The 22,280-nt window shown below is 35.7% G+C and overlaps 2 protein-coding genes across 2 annotated transcripts in view; both read left to right on the forward strand.

Moving 5' to 3' along the window:
• LOC306867519 (A-type potassium channel modulatory protein KCNIP2-like) overlaps positions 1–3,665 on the forward strand; it is a gene marked incomplete at both ends in the record, with an annotated part of 9,157 nt that extends 5,492 nt beyond the window's left edge. Inside the window, 8 exons of the mRNA XM_079413196.1 lie at positions 471–566; positions 698–822; positions 1,591–1,660; positions 1,757–1,827; positions 2,088–2,195; positions 2,300–2,404; positions 2,742–2,804; positions 3,618–3,665. Of these exons, the coding sequence (XP_079269322.1) occupies positions 471–566; positions 698–822; positions 1,591–1,660; positions 1,757–1,827; positions 2,088–2,195; positions 2,300–2,404; positions 2,742–2,804; positions 3,618–3,665 (686 nt within the window). The remainder of the gene's footprint in view (positions 1–470; positions 567–697; positions 823–1,590; positions 1,661–1,756; positions 1,828–2,087; positions 2,196–2,299; positions 2,405–2,741; positions 2,805–3,617) is intronic.
• Positions 3,666–5,107: 1,442 nt separating this feature from the next.
• Positions 5,108–19,305, forward strand: arhgap19 (Rho GTPase activating protein 19). Its single transcript, XM_079413001.1, has 11 exons — positions 5,108–5,173; positions 6,808–7,082; positions 9,363–9,443; positions 9,949–10,158; positions 11,484–11,710; positions 13,554–13,640; positions 14,422–14,487; positions 14,560–14,721; positions 15,595–15,693; positions 17,061–17,166; positions 17,779–19,305. Exons 1-10 carry the CDS (start codon positions 5,130–5,132, stop codon positions 17,154–17,156), a joined length of 1,347 nt encoding a protein of 448 aa, XP_079269127.1. The 5' UTR covers positions 5,108–5,129; the 3' UTR covers positions 17,157–17,166; positions 17,779–19,305.
• The last annotated feature ends 2,975 nt before the right edge of the window (positions 19,306–22,280 follow it).

A 22,280-nucleotide genomic window follows, 5' to 3' on the forward strand; every position in this document is an offset into this window, starting at 1 on the left:
ATTTTAACAAGCTATAAAAATGTATCTGTGGGGTATATTGAGCTAAAACTTCACATATACGCTCTGGGGACATCAGAGACTTATTTTACATCTTGTAAAAAGGGGCATAATAGGTGCCCTTTAATACTTTGCCCACGGAAATTGCTCTAACGTGAACGCGCCTTTGGTGGCATTGGCAATTTGTCCCATCTGTATGGGCTTTTCATACTGATATCAAATGCCATGTCCGGTAAAGTCAAAAGGGTCAGAGAAAAGTGTGTGCTCATATTCTTTTATTTTATGATTGGGGGAAATTCAGTTCTCCAAATTCAGTGATCCGATTCATTTTTGAATCACAGCCAGAGCAGCAAACTGTGCCAACTGACTGTGACAGACCACGAAACGTTTTGTGTCTTTGTAATAGAATTTAAATGATTTACTAAGCACTTTTGCGAAGCTAAGCAGTTTCCCAATGTTTTTTGTGTTTGTAGGCAACCCTCCCTCAGGCCAGAGCAAAAAGAACATGAAGCAGCGCTTCCTCAAACTTCTGCCCTGCTGTCATGTCGACTCCACACCTGTCAGGCAAAGCAAGTGACCGACTGTCTGTCGCTTTCCTTTCCTCATGTTCTTTGTCTGTATCAGACATATCTCTAAAATGCATTTAGTATGCATTTGCAGTTTTCTGTATAATATTTGTTTCTTTTCATCTATCATATAGACAGTATAGAGGAGGATTTTGAGCTTGCCACTGTGTGCTACAGGCCGGAGAGTCTGGAAAAAATGATGGAACAGACCAAATTCTCCAAATCAGAGCTACAAGTCCTCTATAGGAGTTTCAAAAACGTAAGAAACTTTTCCGTTAATGACGTTATAAAGTCCCTACTGGTTTGATGGACGCGACAATAAGTTTGTATATTGATATACAATTTGAATGTGTGTTTATGCTTCTCGCCTACACTTAGAATGAATCAAGCATAAAAGGGTTACTGTACCTTTAAGACTTCTAAATGTAAATCACTGAGAAGGGTCTGGCTGCAGACTTGCACTCAGACACTTGCAGTCTTTTTTATTTTGTTCTATTAATTGATTATTTTTAGTTTGAATCTCTCAACCTTTTACAGCCAGACCCTCTTGCACCTCTGTTGTGATCGGTTAGTCTCTCCACATGTGAACTGAGAAAGATTACTCATGGTTTGTGGGTTTGTTGACATGTCTCTTTGCAAAAATGAGCTTTTTCCAAATTCCAACACAGTCGCATGATAGTTGCGTAACTATTTTTCGTGTTACATATTTGTACAACCAGCTTAGGTCCACACTATAATTAGTTTTCCAACAAATCACATTGTATGAATTTGTACCAAATTGCGATTTAGTAAAATATTTGTTTTCTCGTAAAAGACATTTTCTCATGAAATCGGGGTGGGTTTTCCGTGACATGGCTAGGTTATGCTTACGAAGTTTTCTTCTTTGTGTGTTGGATACATATTGAAGGGCTCTGTCCCTTTTACAGTTATTTTCTTAAATCATTTCATCGTTATTAATATATATTAAATACTGAAATATTGTTCAATATACTGTACTTTTGTTTATGAGTATTTTTATGTGCCGTAGGAATGTCCCTCTGGATTAGTAAATGAAGAGACTTTTAAATTAATCTACTCTCACTTTTTTCCTCATGGAGGTGAGTGAATTAATTCATGACGCTAATTAAATCAGTTCATTTGCTCCAACCTTTTCATGAATGGAATTTAAAGGTGTTTTTTGTATTTGTTTGAAGATTCTAGCGCATATGCACATTTCCTGTTCGAGGCTTTTGACAGACACAGAAATGGAGCAGTAAATTTTGAGGTCAGTTTGCTCTTTATTCATATACTTTATATGGATAAATATAATTAATATACCAAAGCATATAGTAATATACATTAATATGTAAAATGTGCACCTTAAAGTAAATATGTTTTGTGCAATGATATTATTTCATATTTATTTTTATTTAAAAATGGATTTTATAGTCAAATCAATAGATGATTCGCTGTTGTCATCGTGTTGCATATTAAAATTGTACTGTCTTTTGCACTAACTGGCTTCTGATTTCTCATTGGCTTCAGGATTTTGTGGTTGGCCTGTCAATCATCTTGCGTGGTACCGTCACAGATAGACTGTCCTGGGCCTTTAGTTTGTATGATCTTAATAAAGATGGCTGTATCACTAAAGAGGTACAGTATCACTATTGTAACACTAAACTGTGTATTTTAAGGTTTATTCTGGTCATTTATGTGACTCCATTACTGTATTTGTTCAATTATTCTGTCTGTTTTAGGAGATGAATGATATTATGAAGTCTATTTATGATATGATGGGGAAGCATACACATCCGTGTATGAAGGACAGCGCACCTAGAGAACATGTTGAAAGTTTTTTCCAGGTACCTTCAAGAAAGCTGTCTTTTTTTTACTGTCTCTGTCTCTTTCATCAGTATATTAGAATGATTTCTGAAGGATCATGTGACCCTGAAGACTGGAGTAATGATGCTGAAAATACAGCTTTGATCACTGGAATAAATTGCATTTTACAATATATTCAAATGGAAAAGAGTTATTTTAAATCGTAAAAATATTTCATAATATTACTGTTTTTATTGTATTTTTGATCAGCTAAATGCAGCCTTGTAAAGCAAAAAAAACTAAACGCTTGCCATGCTTCTGGCATAATACTCGGTCTCAGATTTTTCATTTCTTGATTGTTTATCTGTTTGCACACAGAAAATGGATCGCAACAATGATGGAGTCGTCACAATGGAGGAGTTCCTGGAGTCGTGTCAAAACGTAAGACGACACAAAAACTAATTACTGATACTGATTCCTATATTTTTTATGCTTTTGGTTTTAAAGAAAAAACTTTTGTTTTTTGAATGTGAATGTGATTACTCATTATAAATACACAACTAAGGTGTAGCCAGGGTCCAAAATTAACACTCCAAACATAAGTAAAATTAATTCATGCTAATTAATGCAATGATATGTAAGGAATAGTTAACCAAAAATGAAAGAATTGCTAAAAATGTACCCTCAGGCCATCCAAGATGTAGATGAGTTTGTTTCTTCATCAGATTTAGAGAAATGTAGCATTGCATCAGCAATGGATGCTCTGCAGTGAATGGGTGCCGTCAGAATGAGAGTCCAAACAGCTGATAAAAACATCACAATAATCCACACCAGTCCAGTCCATCAGTTAACATCTGGAGAAGAGAAAATCTGTGCGTTTGTAAGAAACAAATCCATCACTAAGTTTTTAACTTCAAACTGTCGCCAAAATACAAGTCCATTTTCCATTATAAAGTTTCCTCCAATGAAAAGTCATACTGTCAGAATCAGGAGAGAAATATGCACAGATCAAGAACTGTTTACAAGCAAAAACAGTCCAAAAACATGCTTTAAACAAACCCTGTGATGTTTTTATCAGCTGTTTTCTGACGGCACCCATTCACTGCAGAGCATGTAATGCTACATTTCTCCAAATCTGATGAAGAAACAAACTCATCTCCATGAGTTAATGTTAAGCATATTTCCATTTTTGTATTAACTATTCCTTTAATATGTTCTTTGTTGTTGTTGTTTTTACCAACTATATTTGTTCAGGATGAGGCTATCATGGAGTCCATGCAGATGTTGGATCACGTAATTTAGCTCTGCATGACGATCTTTGGAAAGTTTTTCAGAACAGCAACAGTGTTTGATCTGTTGTGGCGTCTGCCTGATGACTTCCTCCATCTTGCACCAAAAAGAAACGACTGACAGTGAACACCTGAAAAGGTGCAAAGTGAGCATGCCATGTTATTTCACACCCTGAGGATGAAATGATGTCTTTGAAGATCAGCTGTTGTATGCCACTGTCTTTGCATTGTTTTGTTTAATATAGTGTGAAGAGATATTTAAAGCCAATTTAAAAAAAAAGGCTCTTAAAAATGAGATTGTTTCAGTTTTTTTTTTATTTGTTTGTCAATTGTATATTTTTAAGTGCACTAACACCTTATATCACTATTATGTTTCTCACAGAAAGGAATGTGTGAAAATCCTACAAACATTGATATAATTTATTTAGGTTATGTTGTAACACTACTTTGAAATATATGCATATGCACAACAATTTACAATCAATATCACTGATGGGAAAGATTATGGACTTGGCTGAATCTGATGTAACGAATTATGCAAAAGTGGAATAGTTTTTGGTAGATTCGCACTAATGATGTTTTACTTTCTCCCTAATAAATACATGTATATTTATTTGAATGAATGAATGAATGAATGATGCATTTATATAGCGCCTTATTGTGTATTGCTGTACACCCAAAGCGCTTTACAATCATGTGGGGGGTCTCTCCTCAACCACCACCAGTATTTATCCTTTTCTTTTTATTGATTTCAGTTCATGTAGTATATTCTGACAAACAAACATTGCATTTGACTACTTTTAAAACAGCATATTTAAAACAGTAGTTATATATATATATATATGTAGTCTACCATAACATTTTGAGTAGATAATGCATATTCCATGTGTTTACTAAGATTGCTTGGTCAAACTTTTCGATTTTATTTTATTTATTGTTTTTGTTTATTATTAATTTAACAAATAAATTCATGATTGCTATGCACAAAAGTGTTGATTGCCTTTCTATAAATGTTCAAAAAAGCAAAATACTTCACACCTGACTTTAATTCAGTCTGTAGACTTTGAATCCTTTTATAGACAGGTTTATGTGTAATATAAAGTAGTAAATTCACGTTGATCAAAGCATAATGAGCTAGATTAATATTTATTTGGCCATTATGGTTATTTCCTAAATGTAGACAACATTCAGTGTTAACACTTTAGCAACAATGGAACAAAAAGAAATACTAATATCTAAATGTAAATTAATATTACACATTTAAAGAGTCGCTTTATATATATATATATATATATATATATATATATATATATAATCAACCTAGACGTCTTTTACCTCAGGGCTGTTCCTAGATCTGTGTATCTCTGAAACATTTGAATAGACCAATCAGGACTCGTCTGGCTCCATAGCCCCTCCCACTTTCCCTTCATGGTCCAATCATGATTTAGCAGCGGCGGATTCAAACGGGAGATGAAAGATGGCGGAGGAGAAAGACACCGATGTAAATAAACGAGACAGAAGGTAACGAATATGTATTTACAAAAATGTTAGTCAAACACGTATAGTCTGAAAATACAGTCAAATATTTACACTTTTGAATAACCGCAAAGACGTTGTTGGATGGATGCAGTGAGGTAGAAACATGGGGGTAACTGGGCATAAACACGCAGTACTATAGTAATACTCGGTATTCTTGAGAGAACCGGAGAAAAACCATGTAAAATCTTTCAGAACATGATCAATATACTTACTTCAGTGCCATCAGAATAAGAGTGAAACCAAGTGACAGTTGTATTCAGAAAGATTCTTAATCTTGCATGTTTTCAATGCGTTTCACCATGGTAATACTTTAATTTTGTCATGTTTTCTCAATATACATTATAATTCATAATCATTTCTGTTCCGTACTTGCTCAGAAGCAGTTTTAAGCACACTTAATTTTTACAGCAGTTTTAAGCACACTTAAAATTTTTAGGCAGTTTTAAGCGCACTTAAATTTTTAGGCAGTTTTAAGCACACTTAAAATTTTACAGCAGTTTACACTTTTCTTCATTCAAGGTGTCTTTGTTGGATAAAATTACAATTTATATGTCCATTTACAGTTGTTGGCCTTTAAAAGTGTTTAAAATCAGTTTTAAACACACATGCCAGGTTATTAGAAATGTAGTATACTAGATCTAGTATACCATTTTTTTATATGATTTATTTATGCATGCTATTTATTTACTTTGATTTAAGTGTTCCATAAATAATTTCATTATAGATTTATTGATTTAACCTTTTCTGCCAAATCCTTGTAGAATTGCACTGAAAACAAAGCAACTTATTAAAATATTATCTGGGAGATGTCTATTTTTTTATTAAGTTGACAGCTGAATATTTTAAATGAGCATGCAAAAATATGCAAATATTTATTTTATATAATCTAGTATGTAATTGGATTGTTTCATTCAAGGCTTCCATAACTGTCTTTGCTGGATAAAATTAGAATAAACGCATAAATTTACAGTTTATGGCCCTCAAAAGAAAAGGAAAAGTTTTAAACGCACACGTATATGGTATAAGAAATGTATACCAATTTACATAAATGTAAAATTTAATGTTTCAGTTTGACGTCATGTGGTGTAACCATCAAGTAAAAAGAAAAAAACTTATTTTGTTTGAAAAGTTTTTTTTTCACAAATATCTTGAATTAGCCTATTAATGAATAATTATGTTTTTTGAGTCGCACCGCATAACGTTTTAAACCTGAACTAACCTTGGCTTAGTTTATTTAAATTATTGGATATTTAGATTTAGATTTATTGCCCTTGATCCACATTTCCTGATTTGGTTTTGCATGATGGTTTCACCACATGACAAGTTATATTAATCAGAGACATTAATAAAAAGGGAATCAGTTTTGTTTTTTTTCAAGAATTTAATTATTTTAATAATTTTTCTTTAGTGTGATGAAAGTACAGTTGTGTCGCTCTGACATTTTTACTTTATATAAAAAATATAAAAATACATTTTTATTCAAAAAAATGAAAGTTCTCCTCATAGATCAGAGATGTATTTAAGTCGTGGTGTGTTTAAATGACATGTTTACTGTTTTTGTTGAACAATTTGATGGGTAGATCAACAATAAAACCAAATGATATCTGTGTTTGTAGGGGCACGGTGTGCAATGTTGTGATCAGTCAGGAGTCAGAAATGGGCGGCAGTGGTGACGGCCGGCTGCCCATCATCTTCAACCCTGACTTCTTCGTGGAGAAGCTGCGTCACGAGCGGCCCGAGGCCTTCACCGAGCTGGTGCTGAGTAACATCACGCGGCTCATCGACCTCCCGGGGGCCGAATTCTCACAGTTACTAGACGAAGAGCCCAAGACGCCCAACGGCACTGTGGCCGGAGGCTTCTTCCGCTCGTTCAACTTCCTCAAGCGCAAAGGTCAGAACTGGTTTTTGGAAATTCTAGTCATTTTCCATTGACTATATGTATTCTGTTGCTGTTTCAACCTGCAGTGGGCATTAATTCTTCCTCATGCTTCCTACTAATTTACAACCGGTCTGTTGTCGATATGCCTTTGAGCTTCTTGTGGAGGCACCGGTGATTCAGATTGCAGACGCTATTGACAAAAACTATTGAATAACCTTCATTGTGAGAATTACGTTGTCTGTTTTGGGAAGTTCTCTGAAGTTAACCGATTGCTATTCAAGTTAGTTTCCTGCCGTAGGGTTCGACTGGCCGGCTCTTCACAGTCAACAGTATTGGGTGAAAACTGAAGTCAGGACCTCATTGGTTTCTTTGTGTGACTTACAGTATTTGGTTCCCAATGAAATGAGGGCACTGATATAGAATGAATTCGGTTGTAATTAAATTCAGCTTGGATCACAGGAATAAATTACATTTTAACATATACTCACATATTAAACAGCTATTTTAAATTGTAATAATATATCACAATTTTTACTGTATTTAAAAAGAAAAATGAATGTAGCTCTTGTGAGCAGAAGGGACATCCTTTAAAAACATTAAAAAACTTTGCTCACTTCAAACTTTTGAACAGTAGTGTACCTTCAAATAAAAAACAATGTTTTACTTCAAGTTATATATAATTTTCAAGACATATTTCAAGATACATTTTACAAAATGTATTTATTGCAATATTTTATGGTGTATTAAATAATTTCATTGTTTTTTTAAAATGTATTCCACTAAATCCTTCTGTAATTGTAACTAAATCCTTCTGTAATTGTAATGAACTCAAATTAGATTAAACTGACAGTGAATTCAAATGTATTATTTGCAAATATATATGAAAAATGTTTTTGTTATAAACTAAACTTCAGCTTGGCCTTCAATACCATCATACCTGACCTTCTCTCAGACAAACTGAGACAGCTCTCTGTGCCCTCCTCCATCTGTCAGTGGATCACCAGCTTCCTGACAGACAGGCAGCAGCTAGTGAGGCTGGGCAAACTCACATCCAGGACTCTCACCATCAGCACTGGCGCCCCTCAGGGTTGCGTTCTCTCCCCACTGCTCTTCTTTCTCTACACGAATGACTGCACATCAAAGGACCCCTCTGTCAAGCTCCTGAAGTTTGCGGACGACACTACAGTCATAGGCCTCATCAAGGACTGTGACGAGTCTGCTTACAGACAGGAAGTTGAGCAGCTGGCTGTCTGGTGCAGTCTTAACAACCTGGAGCTGAACACGCTCAAAACTGTGGAGATGATAGTGGACTTCAGGAGAAACCCCCCTGCACTCCCCCCACTCACCATCATGAACAGCACTGTGACTTCAGTAGAGTCATTCAGATTCCTGGGCACCACCATCTCTCAGGACCTGAAGTGGGACAATCACATTGACTCTATTGCGAAAAAGGCCCAGCAGAGGCTGTATTTCCTCCGCCAGCTAAGGAAGTTCAACCTGCCTCAGGAGCTGCTGAAACAGTTCTACTCTGCAATCATCGAGTCTGTCCTATGTTCTTCTATAACTGTTTGGTTTGGTTCAGCTACCAAAACAGACATCAGAAGACTACAACGGACAGTTAGGACTGCTGAGAGAATTATCGGTGCCCCTCTGCCCAGCCTCCAAGAACTTTACACCTCCAGAGTGAGGAAAAGGGCTAAGAAAGTCACTCTGGACCCCTCACACCCAGCTCACTCTCTCTTTGTACTGTTGCCCTCTGGCCGGCGCTACAGATCACTGAGCACCAGAACAGCCAGACACAAGAACAGTTTTTTCCCCCAGGCCGTATCCCACCTGAACAACACATAACACACCCCGGTACTGTACATCTGTAAATAACTCATCAAACCTTCATCTGTACATAGGACACATGCACATTCACAGTTCTGTCTATGGTCATGTCTCTTTTCTGTATATTTTTATTCTTTATTACTATTGTTATTCTTAATTATTGTATATTCTCTTCATTAGTGTTCTTTATCACCTTAATTATATGTTGTCTGCACTATGTTTGTACTTTCTGTACTGGGAGCTCATAACACCAAGACAAATTCCTTGTGTGTGCAAACACACTTGTCAATAAAGCTCTTTCTGATTCTGATTCTAAGGCTGTCAATGAAATCTAGTCTTTAGAAAGCTAAATGTAATGGCATCAAACTTATCACATTTGTTAAAGAAATTCTGCATTAAACACACTATTATTATTATTGAAAATGTTTAATTGTAAACTGGTTTATGTCTTTTGTTTTCCAGACAAAGTTGTTGTGTTCGGCATGCCTCTCACGGAGGAAGGAATAGCCCAGATATATCAACTCATCGTGTACCTCAGCAAAAGTGAGTTATAACATCGTAACATTGACTTGGTAAGAGAAGAGACTCAAATCAGTGAGCCTGGTGTTTAATGATGATTATGTCATTAGCAAAACATAATCAACAACACTACATATTTTGCCCTGGCTCTTTTTTGCCACAACAAATGTGTTTAAAAACACATTGTTACAGCAGCCAAAGAAAAGTTAATGTTAAAAAGTCAAGGGTCAAGAGCCCAACTAAAACAAACACCGCTCTCCATCATGGTCGAGTGTCAAACAACAACAAAACACATCATTTAAACCTCTGTTCATTTTCAGTAAGCAAGTATGTTGTTGACATTATTGTGATAAATATTATTCGAAAAATCTAATTTCCTAAATTTTCCATTGAAATGACTGGATTTTGCTGGCAAAATGTTGTCAAACCGAATGTGACAGTGCCTTTTGTAACATCCACTGTAAAATTCAACTATATTTAGCCTTTGTTGAGATGATAACAAAGTAAAGAGCTGGTTGTTGTGGTGCAGATCTGGATGTGGAGGGTCTGTTTCGGGTTCCTGGGAACAGCCTGAGACAGCAGATGCTGAGAGAGCAGCTCAACAGCGGCGCCGACATCGACTTCTCCTCCGGTGACTTCCATCCCAACGATGTTGCCACGCTCCTCAAGAGCTTCCTGGGGGAGCTGCCCGAGCCCCTGCTGACCCAGCGGCACCTGCACGCTCACCTGAAGATCACAGGTCTGGCAGATCAGTCCCTCCCCTCACCAGTCATCATTTTGACACCAAATTTAGATTTTGGCCTAAAACACCATTTAGTTTTAGTCATATTTTAGTCCCCTGATTTGTTTTAGTCTAGTTCAATATTAATCTACAGTAGATTTAGTCGGCTAAAATCTAATGGGTTTAGTTACAGTGTAATGCATTTATTAAGCATTTCTCTAAAATTACCAAACTCATTGTATAGGTTTGATATTAAGGGCCAGTTTTACTAAACAGGGCAAATTAGCACGAGAGCGCAATTCCAAAACAGCGCCGATGAGCGTGGAAATTTCTGCGTGTGATTTACTAACAATGTGCAAATTAAAGAACACAGACGCAACATCTCATTTACATATCGACCAACGCAATATACCAAGCGCAGCGCAAATTAGCGTAGTCACAAATAAAGAAGCCACAGTACGTTGAAAAGAACTGGAGGCCAAAAAATGAAGGGTTGCAAGAAGTTTTGATAGCGCTGGTATTGCGGGGCGTAAAAAAAAAGGCGCAAATGCCAGTAATTTGACGAGCGTAAACGTTGGAAAATCTCTTTGCGTGATTCATCTGAATTCTCTCCTCCCATAAATTTTGCGTCTGAAAGGGAAACTCCTACAAATGCATATTCAATAAGGTCAGGTGCAAAATGAACTGTGTCCACGCCTTTTCAGCGCTAATTCTTCACTGCGTGTCTTTAGTAAATCCTGACAGTGCTATTTTAATGCCAAAAGTCGGTTTGCGCTGGTGCAAGCTGTTAGTAAAACTCGGGTGTGTCTCACATGTCGTTCAGTTGAGATACTCGAGTGATTTTCTGTCTTTCTTTTAATACTTGATTAACATCGATGCTACAGACAATAGCGACTAAATTAGGCTGCTGTCCCTTTAAAACTGAATGCACAGATGCAATGTACTGACACGCGTCAGAAATTCTCCCAACTGTTTACGTTCACAATGCTTTGGTGTCTCTTTTGCATCGTCAAATTTATCCATGTCTACTCTTCTCTTACTCCCACATATTGACAATTTTGAATGTTTTGTGAGACATGCAGCAAGTGCATGTTAGCTTATGTCCCACCTGATGCATCAATAGGCTATGATATAGTTAATGTAAGTAAATGTAGTTAATATAAATGTATGCATCTAACCTTCTACGCAGCAGATTAGACTCATTTTTATTCGTTGAGGAAAATGTCAATCGACTTTCGTCGAGAGTTTGTTTTATGGTCTCATTTTCGTTGGTGAAAAAATGTCGTTGACAGAAATGAACACTGACCGTCATGATCGCTCGTAATTACTGTCTGTCTGCGCAGAGCTGAGCCTATTTGACGATCAAGGCAACAAGACGAGTCTGCCGGATAAGGAGCGTCAGATCGAGGCGCTGCAGCTGCTGCTGATGCTGCTGCCCACGGCCAACCGTACCCTGCTCAAGCTGCTGCTGGACCTGCTGTACCACACCGCCAAACAGCAGGACAAGAACAAGATGTCTGCGCACAACCTCGCGCTCATGTTCGCCCCGCACGTCATCTGGCCCAAGAACGTACGCCTGTCATGTCTTATTTCTTTCTTTTTACATTATTAGACCTGTTGCTTTTGTGTCTTTCAGGTAATAGTATTGTTTTTACTAATAGGCTTTGTTTTTAGATTTTCGGTTTTCATTGAAATTTTAGTTAAAGTTTTAGGAATTCTGTGCATTTTCGTCTTTTTTTTTTTTTTTTTTTTTTGCTTTTTATTTCAGTTTGTTATTTAAATCAAGTTAAGCTAAATAGAGATGCACCGCAATGAAAATTCTTGGCCGAAGCCGAACAAAATGAAACACTGGGCCGAATATCAAACGTTTTTTTTCCCATGCATTTTGCCAAAATGGGCTTTTTACTGTCTTGTCTATAGCTTTTCAAACTAAAAATTAATTACAAAATTACAAATATTTACTTAACACAGAACTTTTTTAATATCCAAGCAGACACTATGCCAACAAAGCTCAATTTAATTTAAAATGAATAATTTGGTAAAATATTTTTTTTTGGTAATTTGAGACCCCCTTCTTGAATCAGTTATGTATTTATGGACTTATTTTAAAACATTAGAATATATTACAGATCCCAATTTGAACACTATGTGTGTTATAATAAATGTATTAATAGAGCTGTTGTAATTATTATTATCGTCTTTTATATTATTTTAAAAATTCATAAAAATGTTACCGAGCAGATTTTCGTCGCGCTTTGGACTTTGAACTCTGGTGCCGTGAGCATGCGTGTATTATAAAACATAACGTTCTGCAGTTTATTTATTAATTGTTTAAGGCCATTTCATGATTTCAATCATCATACAGTGTCAACTTGCAACTAGGGGCACCGTCTTAAGTTCTTCAAAATGCCAGCTTTTTCTTTTTCTTTCGTTTTTTCCCAAGCCAGTAAAGAGCAGACTGCTCACAGGTAACAAAAAAACAACAACTTCAAAGTACAAAATCAAACAAACCAACAATAATTCTTACAATAATTCAATAAGAGTACTCCTCAAAAGCTACTGCACTCACTGTACACAGGTACAAGAGACTAATATCACATGACTAATAATATGAATATCACATAAAAAGGATTAAAAATCGAATAACACCATTTCCTTCAATACACCAATATCAATAGCATAATATACCATAACTTCAATTCAGCAATAATCATAGAAAGTCAAATGCAAGAACTCATAAAACAGTTTCCACCCCTTTCCACTCATACTTGGCATCTCCCACTCCCCATGATGCCACACAGCAAAAGTATAAAAAGGCTAGCAAAAGTCCTTTCGGGTCTTTTACTCAGTTCAAGATGGCCACCACTATAAATGCTGATCCAGGTTGTAGCAAACACTTTGTAAGAAAAACTTAAATGTCCAACAATTTTAGTGTTCAGATGGCCAGTCTGAACACCACTATCTAGTTGCAGGTGTGTAAATATGTGTGTGTGTATAATCCATCTCTCCACCTCGCTGACACATCAAGGTAAATGAAGAATTTTTAAAACCCAAGTATGTGTTCATGTCTTAATACCAAGAGGGGCTAGGCAGAGGGAACAGAGGGCAGCTCTGTGACAACCAGCAACAACCACCTCTTCCTCTTCCCATCGAAGACATTGTTCGGTACAATTTATTCGGTCTTTTCACATATCCTGTGCTAAAAAAATTGCTTTTTTTGCTATTTTCGGCCGAATAATTTCTGTTGACGAACATTCGGTGCATCCTTAAAGCTAAATGATAATACAAAATGTTGCTGAACTAACATTTAACTAGCTGAAATAAAAGCTAATTTAGGTAAATTTCCAGTAATGAGAATCATGTTTGTTATGGTGTTAGTTGTAATGTCATGTGTGATGTGCTGCTATCTCCAGATGAATGCCAGTGACCTTCAGGAGAACCTGAAGAAACTGAACAGCAGCATGGCGTTTCTCATCAAACACTCCCAGAAGATCTTTCGGGTATTTTCCCCACCTCACCTCACCCACAAATGCAGATTTTTTTATTTTCACATAACTGATGGGACGGAAAATAACTTCATAGTAACATGGCACTGTCTTCTTTTAGCTATATATATATATGCTTTTATAGTATTTATTAATATTTTGAATTAGCCTTCATTTCTATATTTTCAGTTTTCATTTTAATTTAGGTTTTATGTGTATATATATATATATATATATATATATATATATATATATATATATATATATATATATATATATATATATATATATATATATATATATATATATATATATATTTATATTAGGGGTGGGGGCAAAAATCGATACAGCATAGTATTGCGCTATTTTCCGCGTTAATACTGTAGACGCCAAGTATGGATCTTTTATTATACTGTTTGGTAGAATAATAAAATCGATTTCTTTCCAGTCCACTAGATGATAGTGTTGAGTTTTTTCTGATGAGGTCAGCTGGGTCATCTTCTGCATGCAGTAAGCTTGTAAAATAAAGATTGGGGAAAGTTATCAGGAAAGACCCGTCTGCATTTAAATCAGATGCAAGACTGTTTTATTTATTTTAAATTGAACAGATGATTATAATGCAATGCATTCTTCAGACAGCAGAGAGCGTGTCCTGCTAAGATAAAATCAACTGTCTTCGACCAACATGAAACTATTTTATAAGCAGCACCTGTATGTACATAAACACATCTTGTATTTTGTTCTGAGATGAATATATGTAACAACACAAGTCAGATCTGTTTGTTCTTCTGCGAAGGCGCCGGCGTATCTGAGGGAACATGCCAGACTTCAGTTCGCAAACACCAAAGTGATTCACTCCAAGGTTTGTGGCGTTGGTGCTCATTCTTCATTGATTGAGCTGTTCTTGAGCTAATACTCTTGTGTCTGCTGTCAGGATGATCTGGAGCTGCTGTCGGTCGACGGTTCTCCGTTCGCTTCGGCGTGTAAGAGGAGCTTAGACTCGGACAGTCGCACAGAAGAGGCGCTCAGAGAGCTCTATCGACACGTCACCGATCACATGCCGAACTCTGCCAAGAAGAAGAAACTCATCCGACAGGTGAGAGAGCACACTGCGTCCCATTTCACCAGTCATTCTTATTATAACTGTTATTATTATTAATAGCAGCAGACCATTGACGGTGTTTTTCTACATTTTCACCAATAGTTTAATTTAAATAAAATAAAAATATTTTGATTGTTATTATTTCTATCATCATTATTTTATATATTATATATTAATATTATTAAAAAAAAATTGTTAGCTTTAATTTTCCCTATAATTGTCATTATTGAAAAAAATGCTTCCTCTTCTTACTATTAATGACACTCCTGCGATTAAGTATTATTATATTAACTTATATTACATTTTTACAATAATAATTTTTTTAACCCAACAAAATAAATTGTGTTTGTTGTTGTTAATATTATTATTATTATTTATACAAATGACAACAGACCCCTTTAGTTGGCTTTTTGTTATGTTACCATACATTTTTACAATAATTACATTGTTTTTTTTATTGATATACTATAAGTATTTACAACAGACCCCTGCATTTTGTGTGTATATATATATATATATATATATATATATATATATATATATATATATATATATATATATATATATATATATATATATATATATATAATTAGTATTATTATTAACTCTACAGTAATGCACTACATGCTATTGTAGCTATAGTTAGAGGCATTTAGTCATAACCTGCTGTTGAGACTATTGCAATACGCATTATTAATAAATTAATATGATACTGAAGGCAGCAGATCTCTTTTTAAAAATTAGTGTGCGTTTTTGCTATATCTATTTTGTGATTAATTAAAAAAAATGTATAAAGTGTGGTACTTTAATTGTTATTCTCGTATGTGATTTTTTCAGTAATTATTGTGTGGTTGTTGCTGGTTTCAGCTCGGCAAGCAGTCGAGTCCTGGCACTCCTGTGAGCGAGAACACGACTCCCACCAGTAAAAAACACGCGCGCTCGCGCTCCTTCGGCGGACTCATCAAGGTCAGATCTCTCTATCTCTGCTCTAATTAAACCACATCCATGACTCTCACCTTTCACAGAAGTTATTAAAGGTGATGATGGCGTCTCTCCAAGTGCAGCTGTGTGTCCTTTACTTCAGTCATCAGCAGATATAAACAGCTTTACTGTGAAAACACACTGTAGCAGTTCACCCAGCTAACAATTTTTGGTTCCCAGAATGTCCCAAGTCAAGTCACCTTGTTTATGTAGTGCTTTTAACAATACAGTTTGTCAAAGTAGCTTTACAGTATCAAATAGCAAAATAGTCTGTCGATAATGCAAAAATGATGCCAAGTTAATTAGTTCCCAAGAACGTTCCCTTTTGGTTAGCCAGGAAAGTTTTCTTAACGTAAATGGATCGTTCTGTGTAGGTTCTAACCCAACCTGAAGGGAAGGTTCTGTTTACGTTCCTAGAAGGTTCCCAGAAAGGTCTCTGAAGGTTCCTAGAAGGTTCTCCTAAGCTCTTTACTCCGACACGGCTGCTGTAGGTCAGTAATCGTCCAGCGTAGAGTATAAGCAGCATGGAAGACGGACGGATATGGACCTCAGTAATCAGTGCTACAAACCATATCTTGCTTTAAACTATCTTTAATCAAGGATAATCAGAGCACATTTAACCATCAAAAGGAACATTAAATGAGATTGAATAATCCGTTAATATGTAAGATTTCTTTATTATAACTACCATGGACCATATAATAACCCAGATATTACATTTCTTAAGCACCAAATAACAGTGACTTAAAATATCTGGTTTTAAAAATGTGAATTTTATTTTTACAGACATTAAAAAGGAATAACTTTTATTTGACTTTATCTAGGATAACATTACATTCGCTTCTTACCACTGAATTTACGGATGATGTTCTGTCTTTTGGTCCGTAAACAAAAACTTCTCAGTTAATGTCATGTTCTCTTCAGTTAGACGTGTCAAATCTCTCTGAAGTCACAATATTTACTCTTGAATGTATGTGAATTATAAGTAATTATTGAATAAAGAGATCAATAAACGAGTGTTTGCAGCATTCCCATTTTCCTGTTTTTATACTAAAAGCGGCATTTTGCTTGTCAGAAATACATGCTCGGTTCTAATGTTACTTTAAGTTGGGCTAAAGCTCAGCATTTTGTTGGCATGCCCCCTCCATCATCTCACATACCCCCAGTTTGAGGTGCTCTAGGTTATAAAATTAACCCTAATAATAAGCTGCAGGGAAGGTTCTCTTTAGGTTATTAAAAAAAAGAACCTACAGGGAACGTAGGTCTTATTTGGTTCCCAAAAATAACCATATGGGAACGTTGTGTGTTTGTTGGGTGCTGTGTGTAGTGAGTGTTACTGTGTTTGCCTGCAGAAGAAGGTTTTGGGGAGTCAGCCCGGCGCAGACAGGAGGGGGCGGCACGTGTCTCCTCCGGGGAAGGAGAACATCAGCTGTGTTCCGGCGAGCTGAGCAACATCAGGTCAGCAGCAGTTTAACATCACAACCAACACACAGAGTGCATGGCATCAGTTTTCATTGGCTTTCGTCTTAGTTGTGTTCTTTTCATTTCCTTTGCTTTGTTGTTTTGTATTTTACTTGGTCTTAACTTGTTTTGCTTTGCAAAGTGTGGTGTTTTTGTTTTGATTTCATAGGTTTTTTTGCTTTGTTTTTTTTTTTTTTTTGCATTTGTTGATTGATTGATTTATTTTGTATTTGTTTTCTATTGTATTCTATCTGTTTTTTTTGTTTTGTAGAAATGATTTTTTTTTGCTTTTCATTGTGTGCTTTTTATTTTTAGTTGATTTGTTTTCTTTTTGTGTGCTGTTTTTGTTTGGATTTCTTTCTTATGTTTTCTTTGTGTATGTGTTTTACGTTTAGTTTAAATGTTTTTGTTTTTTTCTTTTTTTTTATTTCATTTTGTGTTTTTGTTTTGGTTTTATTATGTTTAGTTTTATTTGTTTTGAAAGTGTGTTTAATGTTTACTTGTTTTTTGTTTTTATTTCAAAAGTATGAATTGGTTTTAAATAACATTTGAATGTCTTCTTAAATGCAGTTTTCTTAAATGCAGCATAAATCTCTGCTTATTTTCCAGCGTGGCCCGTCTTTGTCCATATTGTGAATTCTGCCCGAATAGAAGACTTCACTCTAGACGACCAGAGGAAATGGAGTTTTTTTATTTTTTTTATTTATTTCTTTATATCCTGTATTGTTTTAACATAATGTGAATTATTTTTTAATATAATTTTTTAATTCTCTGTATGGTTTTAAACGGTTACATCAGGTTTAATAGGTAAACCACTTGTCAGTTACACTGGGCCTTTTAGACTGACCCACGGTAAGATTGACTCGCTCCGCTCATTCATATCGCCGGTGTATATATGTGTAAATATATTTGTGTGTGTGGATGCATGTGCTGACAACTGGGCAGATTTTAAGGGAACGATAGACAACATTTACTCCTAAAAGTGTATTACTGTGGTTTAGAGATCTGTGAGAATATAAACTCGCGTTTGTTTACATATATACAATATATATATATATATAGATATTGTCTTAACACTATGGACGTTCAAAATATGGTATTTTGTGACAAGACAAATGTGATTTATTTTTATTTTTTCAAAACTTGGTCGCTTTTCTGGCCCAAACCATCAGCTGACTAAAGCTTCCATGTAATTTAACCACTAAGTCAAACAGGTTCCTGTATTTTTGTATAAAATTTTATTTCAGTGTACGATAATTTTGTTTTCATACTGAGACGTGCACAAAGCAGCCGTGTTTTTGTATTAAATGCTGTTAGGTGTTATTTTTAAGGGTTCTGGGTGCGTGTCAAGGGTCTTGGCGAGGTGTTTCGAAGGTTTTCGTATGTTACAGGTGAGATGGATGAAGGTGCAGAGGTCGGGATGTAAGTGTTTGTGTGAACTCGAGTGGGTATTAAAGGATGTTGTGAAAGGAATTGCTGTTAATGCTGGTTTGGCTTTGATCCCGAACGTCTCCGGTCTTATTCCTGAAAGCAGAGTGTGTGTTTTTCATGTTCCTGGAGAGTGCTGTGAAGGCACTTCCTTTCATTGTCTTCATATATATATAGCTCTTTCAGATGTGTTTGGTCACAAGCACTCTCCAAATGCACATTCCCTCGACTGATGAATTGCTTTTTCATTTTTTTTCTCCCATTTTAATGCATTAACTCAAATGTATCCTTTCTAAATCTATATTTTAAGAATGAAAAGGTAAAAATGGGGGGGTGGTTAACTGAAAAGACTAAAGAAAACGTCTTTCACACCAGTAAATAAGCATGCTTTCAAGTGTAAAATGGCATTAACAGTTCACAAATTCAAATACATTTTCACAATAATCAGCTATTGCTGGATAGTTTAACGTAAGAAGAAGAACTGAATTTGAAGTTTAGCTATGGGTGCTATCTGCAAACGTGTAATTAGCTTTAATTGGGATGTTTTATGTAACTGTGTGTGTGTGTACAGATGGTACTGAGATGGGGATGTTGTTATCTGTTGGAAAAGATGTGATGTAACAAATTGGGGAAATCATTGAGTTTGTTTTCAAATGAAGCAGCTTTATATTTTCCTATGTTACAGCAATTAAAACTGGAGTTTTTTTTAAAAACAAACACATTTTTGTATTTGATGTGTGAAACATTTGTATTTGTATTGATCTGCTCTACTACACCGAGCGCTTCTGTGAATTATTAATGAAATCTTTTACCTGTTGGTCTTGTGTTGACGGTCAGTTTGCGCGGATGTGCACTAGAGGGCGCTGCCGCACAGCTAATATCCTTCCGCGCATTGACTTCTGCTGACGGGAAGCTTGTCACGATGCGAAGCATTTCGCTGATGTAATAATCACAAATCTACTTTAAATCATTTAAAGATGTCCATTGGCAGAGATTCGCTCTATTTGTAGACTTGGGCTACAAATAGGGTTATCGCTCTGGCAGCCTTCCAGTTTGTGATGAAGTATCGGGACTATTTTAATCGTTTTAACTCTGCTCACTATCGGTTATTTGACTTAGGACAAATATGGGAAATGTTTATGTCGAAGACTTAACTCATTAATGTTAATTAGGTGGGTTTATATTCAAAGTTTGGTAAAGGGACAGCATGATTAACTAGTAAACATGGCCAGTCTAGTACTATTAAATGAACTAGCAGCGTAACTTTATGAATCAAATGTTGATTTATATTTTTATCAAACCATGAAATAAGATACTAAGCTTCTTAGAAATGCTGATAAAAGTGTAGTTTAAAAGATCATTCTCTGTTATATAGATGTTTATGTTGCTGTGTGTGTGTGACCCTGCAGCACAAAAGCAGTCATGAGTAGCACAGGAATATTTGCAGCAATATCCAAAAATACATTGTATGGCTCAAAATTATACATTTCTCTTTTATGCCAAAAATCATTAAGATATTAAGTAAAGATCATGTTCCATGAAGATATTTTGTAAATTTCCTACCATAAATATATCAAAACTTCATTTTTGATTAGTAATATACATTGCTATGAACTTTATTTGAACAACTTGAAAGATGATTTTCTCAATATTTAGATTTTTTTGCACCCTCAGATTCCAGATTTTCACATTTTTCTTTATTGTCTGATCCTAACAAACCATACATCAATGGAAAGATTATTGTTTATAGTGTATATATCTAAAATGTACCCTTGTGACTGGTTTTGTGGTCCAGGGTCATATAGAATCAGAATCAGAAAGAGCTTTATTGCCAAGTGTGTTTGCACACACAAGGAATTTGTCTTGGTGTTATGAGCTTCCAGTACAGAAAGTACAAACATAGTGCAGACAACATATAATTAAGGTGATAAAGAACACTAATGAAGAGAATATACAATAATTAAGAATAACAATAGTAATAAAAATATACAGAAAAGAGACATGACCATAGACAGAACTGTGAATGTGCATGTGTCCTATGTACAGATGAAGGTTTGATGGGTTATTTACAGATGTACAGTACCGGGGTGTGTTATGTGTTGTTCAGGTGGGATACGGCCTGGGGGAAAAAACTGTTCTTGTGTCTGGCTGTTCTGGTGCTCAGTGATCTGTAGCGCCGGCCAGAGGGCAACAGTACAAAGAGAGAGTGAGCTGGGTGTGAGGGGTCCAGAGTGACTTTCTTAGCCCTTTTCCTCACTCTGGAGGTGTAAAGTTCTTGGAGGCTGGGCAGAGGGGCACCGATAATCCTCTCAGCAGTCCTAACTGTCCGTTGTAGTCTTCTGATGTCTGTTTTGGTAGCTGAACCAAACCAAACAGTTATAGAAGAACATAGGACAGACTCGATGATTGCAGAGTAGAACTGTTTCAGCAGCTCCTGAGGCAGGTTGAACTTCCTTAGCTGGCGGAGGAAATACAGCCTCTGCTGGGCCTTTTTCGCAATAGAGTCAATGTGATTGTAGAAGTAGAAGTAGAAGAAATAGAAGTAACATATAGTAAATATTAAAAAATGTATATTGCTTTAACGAAACATATAATAAACACACACACACATATGTGTGTGTGTATATATATATATATATATATATATATATATATATATATATATATATATATATATACGCACACACATACAGATATGTGTATATATATGTATAATTATATTTATATTGTACATTTTCATTTAAATATAAATTATACACACACATGTATAGATGTGTATATATATAGACAATTTGTATAATTTATCAACTTCTTAATTTATTTGATTAGTTTAAAGGGGAACTATTATGCAAAAATCACGTTTATAAGGTGTTTGAACACAGTTGTGTGGCCGCAGTGTGAAAACAACCAGTCTATAATGTTAAAAATCCACCAACTCATTTTAGTATAATATCAATAAATCATGACCAGTCTCTCAGAACGAGCTGTTTCAGATTCTCCCTCTGTTCACGTCACCGAGGGGATAAAGTCCTGACCATTAGTGATGCTCTCTGCCCTATTAGCATAAACACAGCCCTGAGTGAGAAGCTGCGGTCCATTACTGGAGATATATATACTGTCAGCACCAAAGAGGCTTTATAAGTGTTGTGTTTTGGGATGCACTAATGAACATAGGAGTCTCCATAATCTCCCCTCATCTGAGCCGAGGACACTGTGGTTAAATTTCATTTTCGAAGGAAATATCCCGGAAACATCTCCTAGATGTTTAGAAATTAATACCAACGTTCGTGCACGAACGTCAGCTCCAGACAAAGTATCGCGCGTTTGTATTCCAAACTGACTTTCTGAAAGAGCTTCTTGTCACCAAAGGCTTATTGCTAAAGCTATCATTGTCTCTGTCTGTTTTCACTGATGTTGCCTTCAAGTGCTACCAGAATGATCGTGAATATGAATGTAGTAGTTAAAAGTTGTGTATGAAAGCAATGTGAGTCGATCGCTTGAAGTTGTCGAGCTCATAATCAGAAGTGGGACTTATAAAGTTTATGATAGCATGAGACCAGCTGTTGTTGTTTTTATCCCGCTGTGCTCCCCGTCGGTGTAATTCATAAACACAAATGTATTATGCACAGTATAATCAGATGACTGACTTTGAAACAGTAGTTTTCTGTAAAGATAACAGGCTT

The sequence above is a fragment of the Barbus barbus genome (genome assembly GCF_936440315.1).
Source record: "Barbus barbus genome assembly, chromosome: 49".
NCBI classification, from domain to species: Eukaryota; Metazoa; Chordata; class Actinopteri; order Cypriniformes; family Cyprinidae; genus Barbus; species Barbus barbus.

Bases quoted from the DNA above. Each gene is read 5' to 3' on its own strand.
- arhgap19 (XM_079413001.1), top strand. From the start codon at position 5,130: ATGGCGGAGGAGAAAGACACCGATGTAAATAAACGAGACAGAAG. The intron at 13,641-14,421 runs GTATTTTCCCCA...TCTTCTGCGAAG, and splicing joins ACTCCCAGAAGATCTTTCGG to GCGCCGGCGTATCTGAGGGA. The intron at 14,722-15,594 runs GTGAGAGAGCAC...TGCTGGTTTCAG, and splicing joins AGAAGAAACTCATCCGACAG to CTCGGCAAGCAGTCGAGTCC.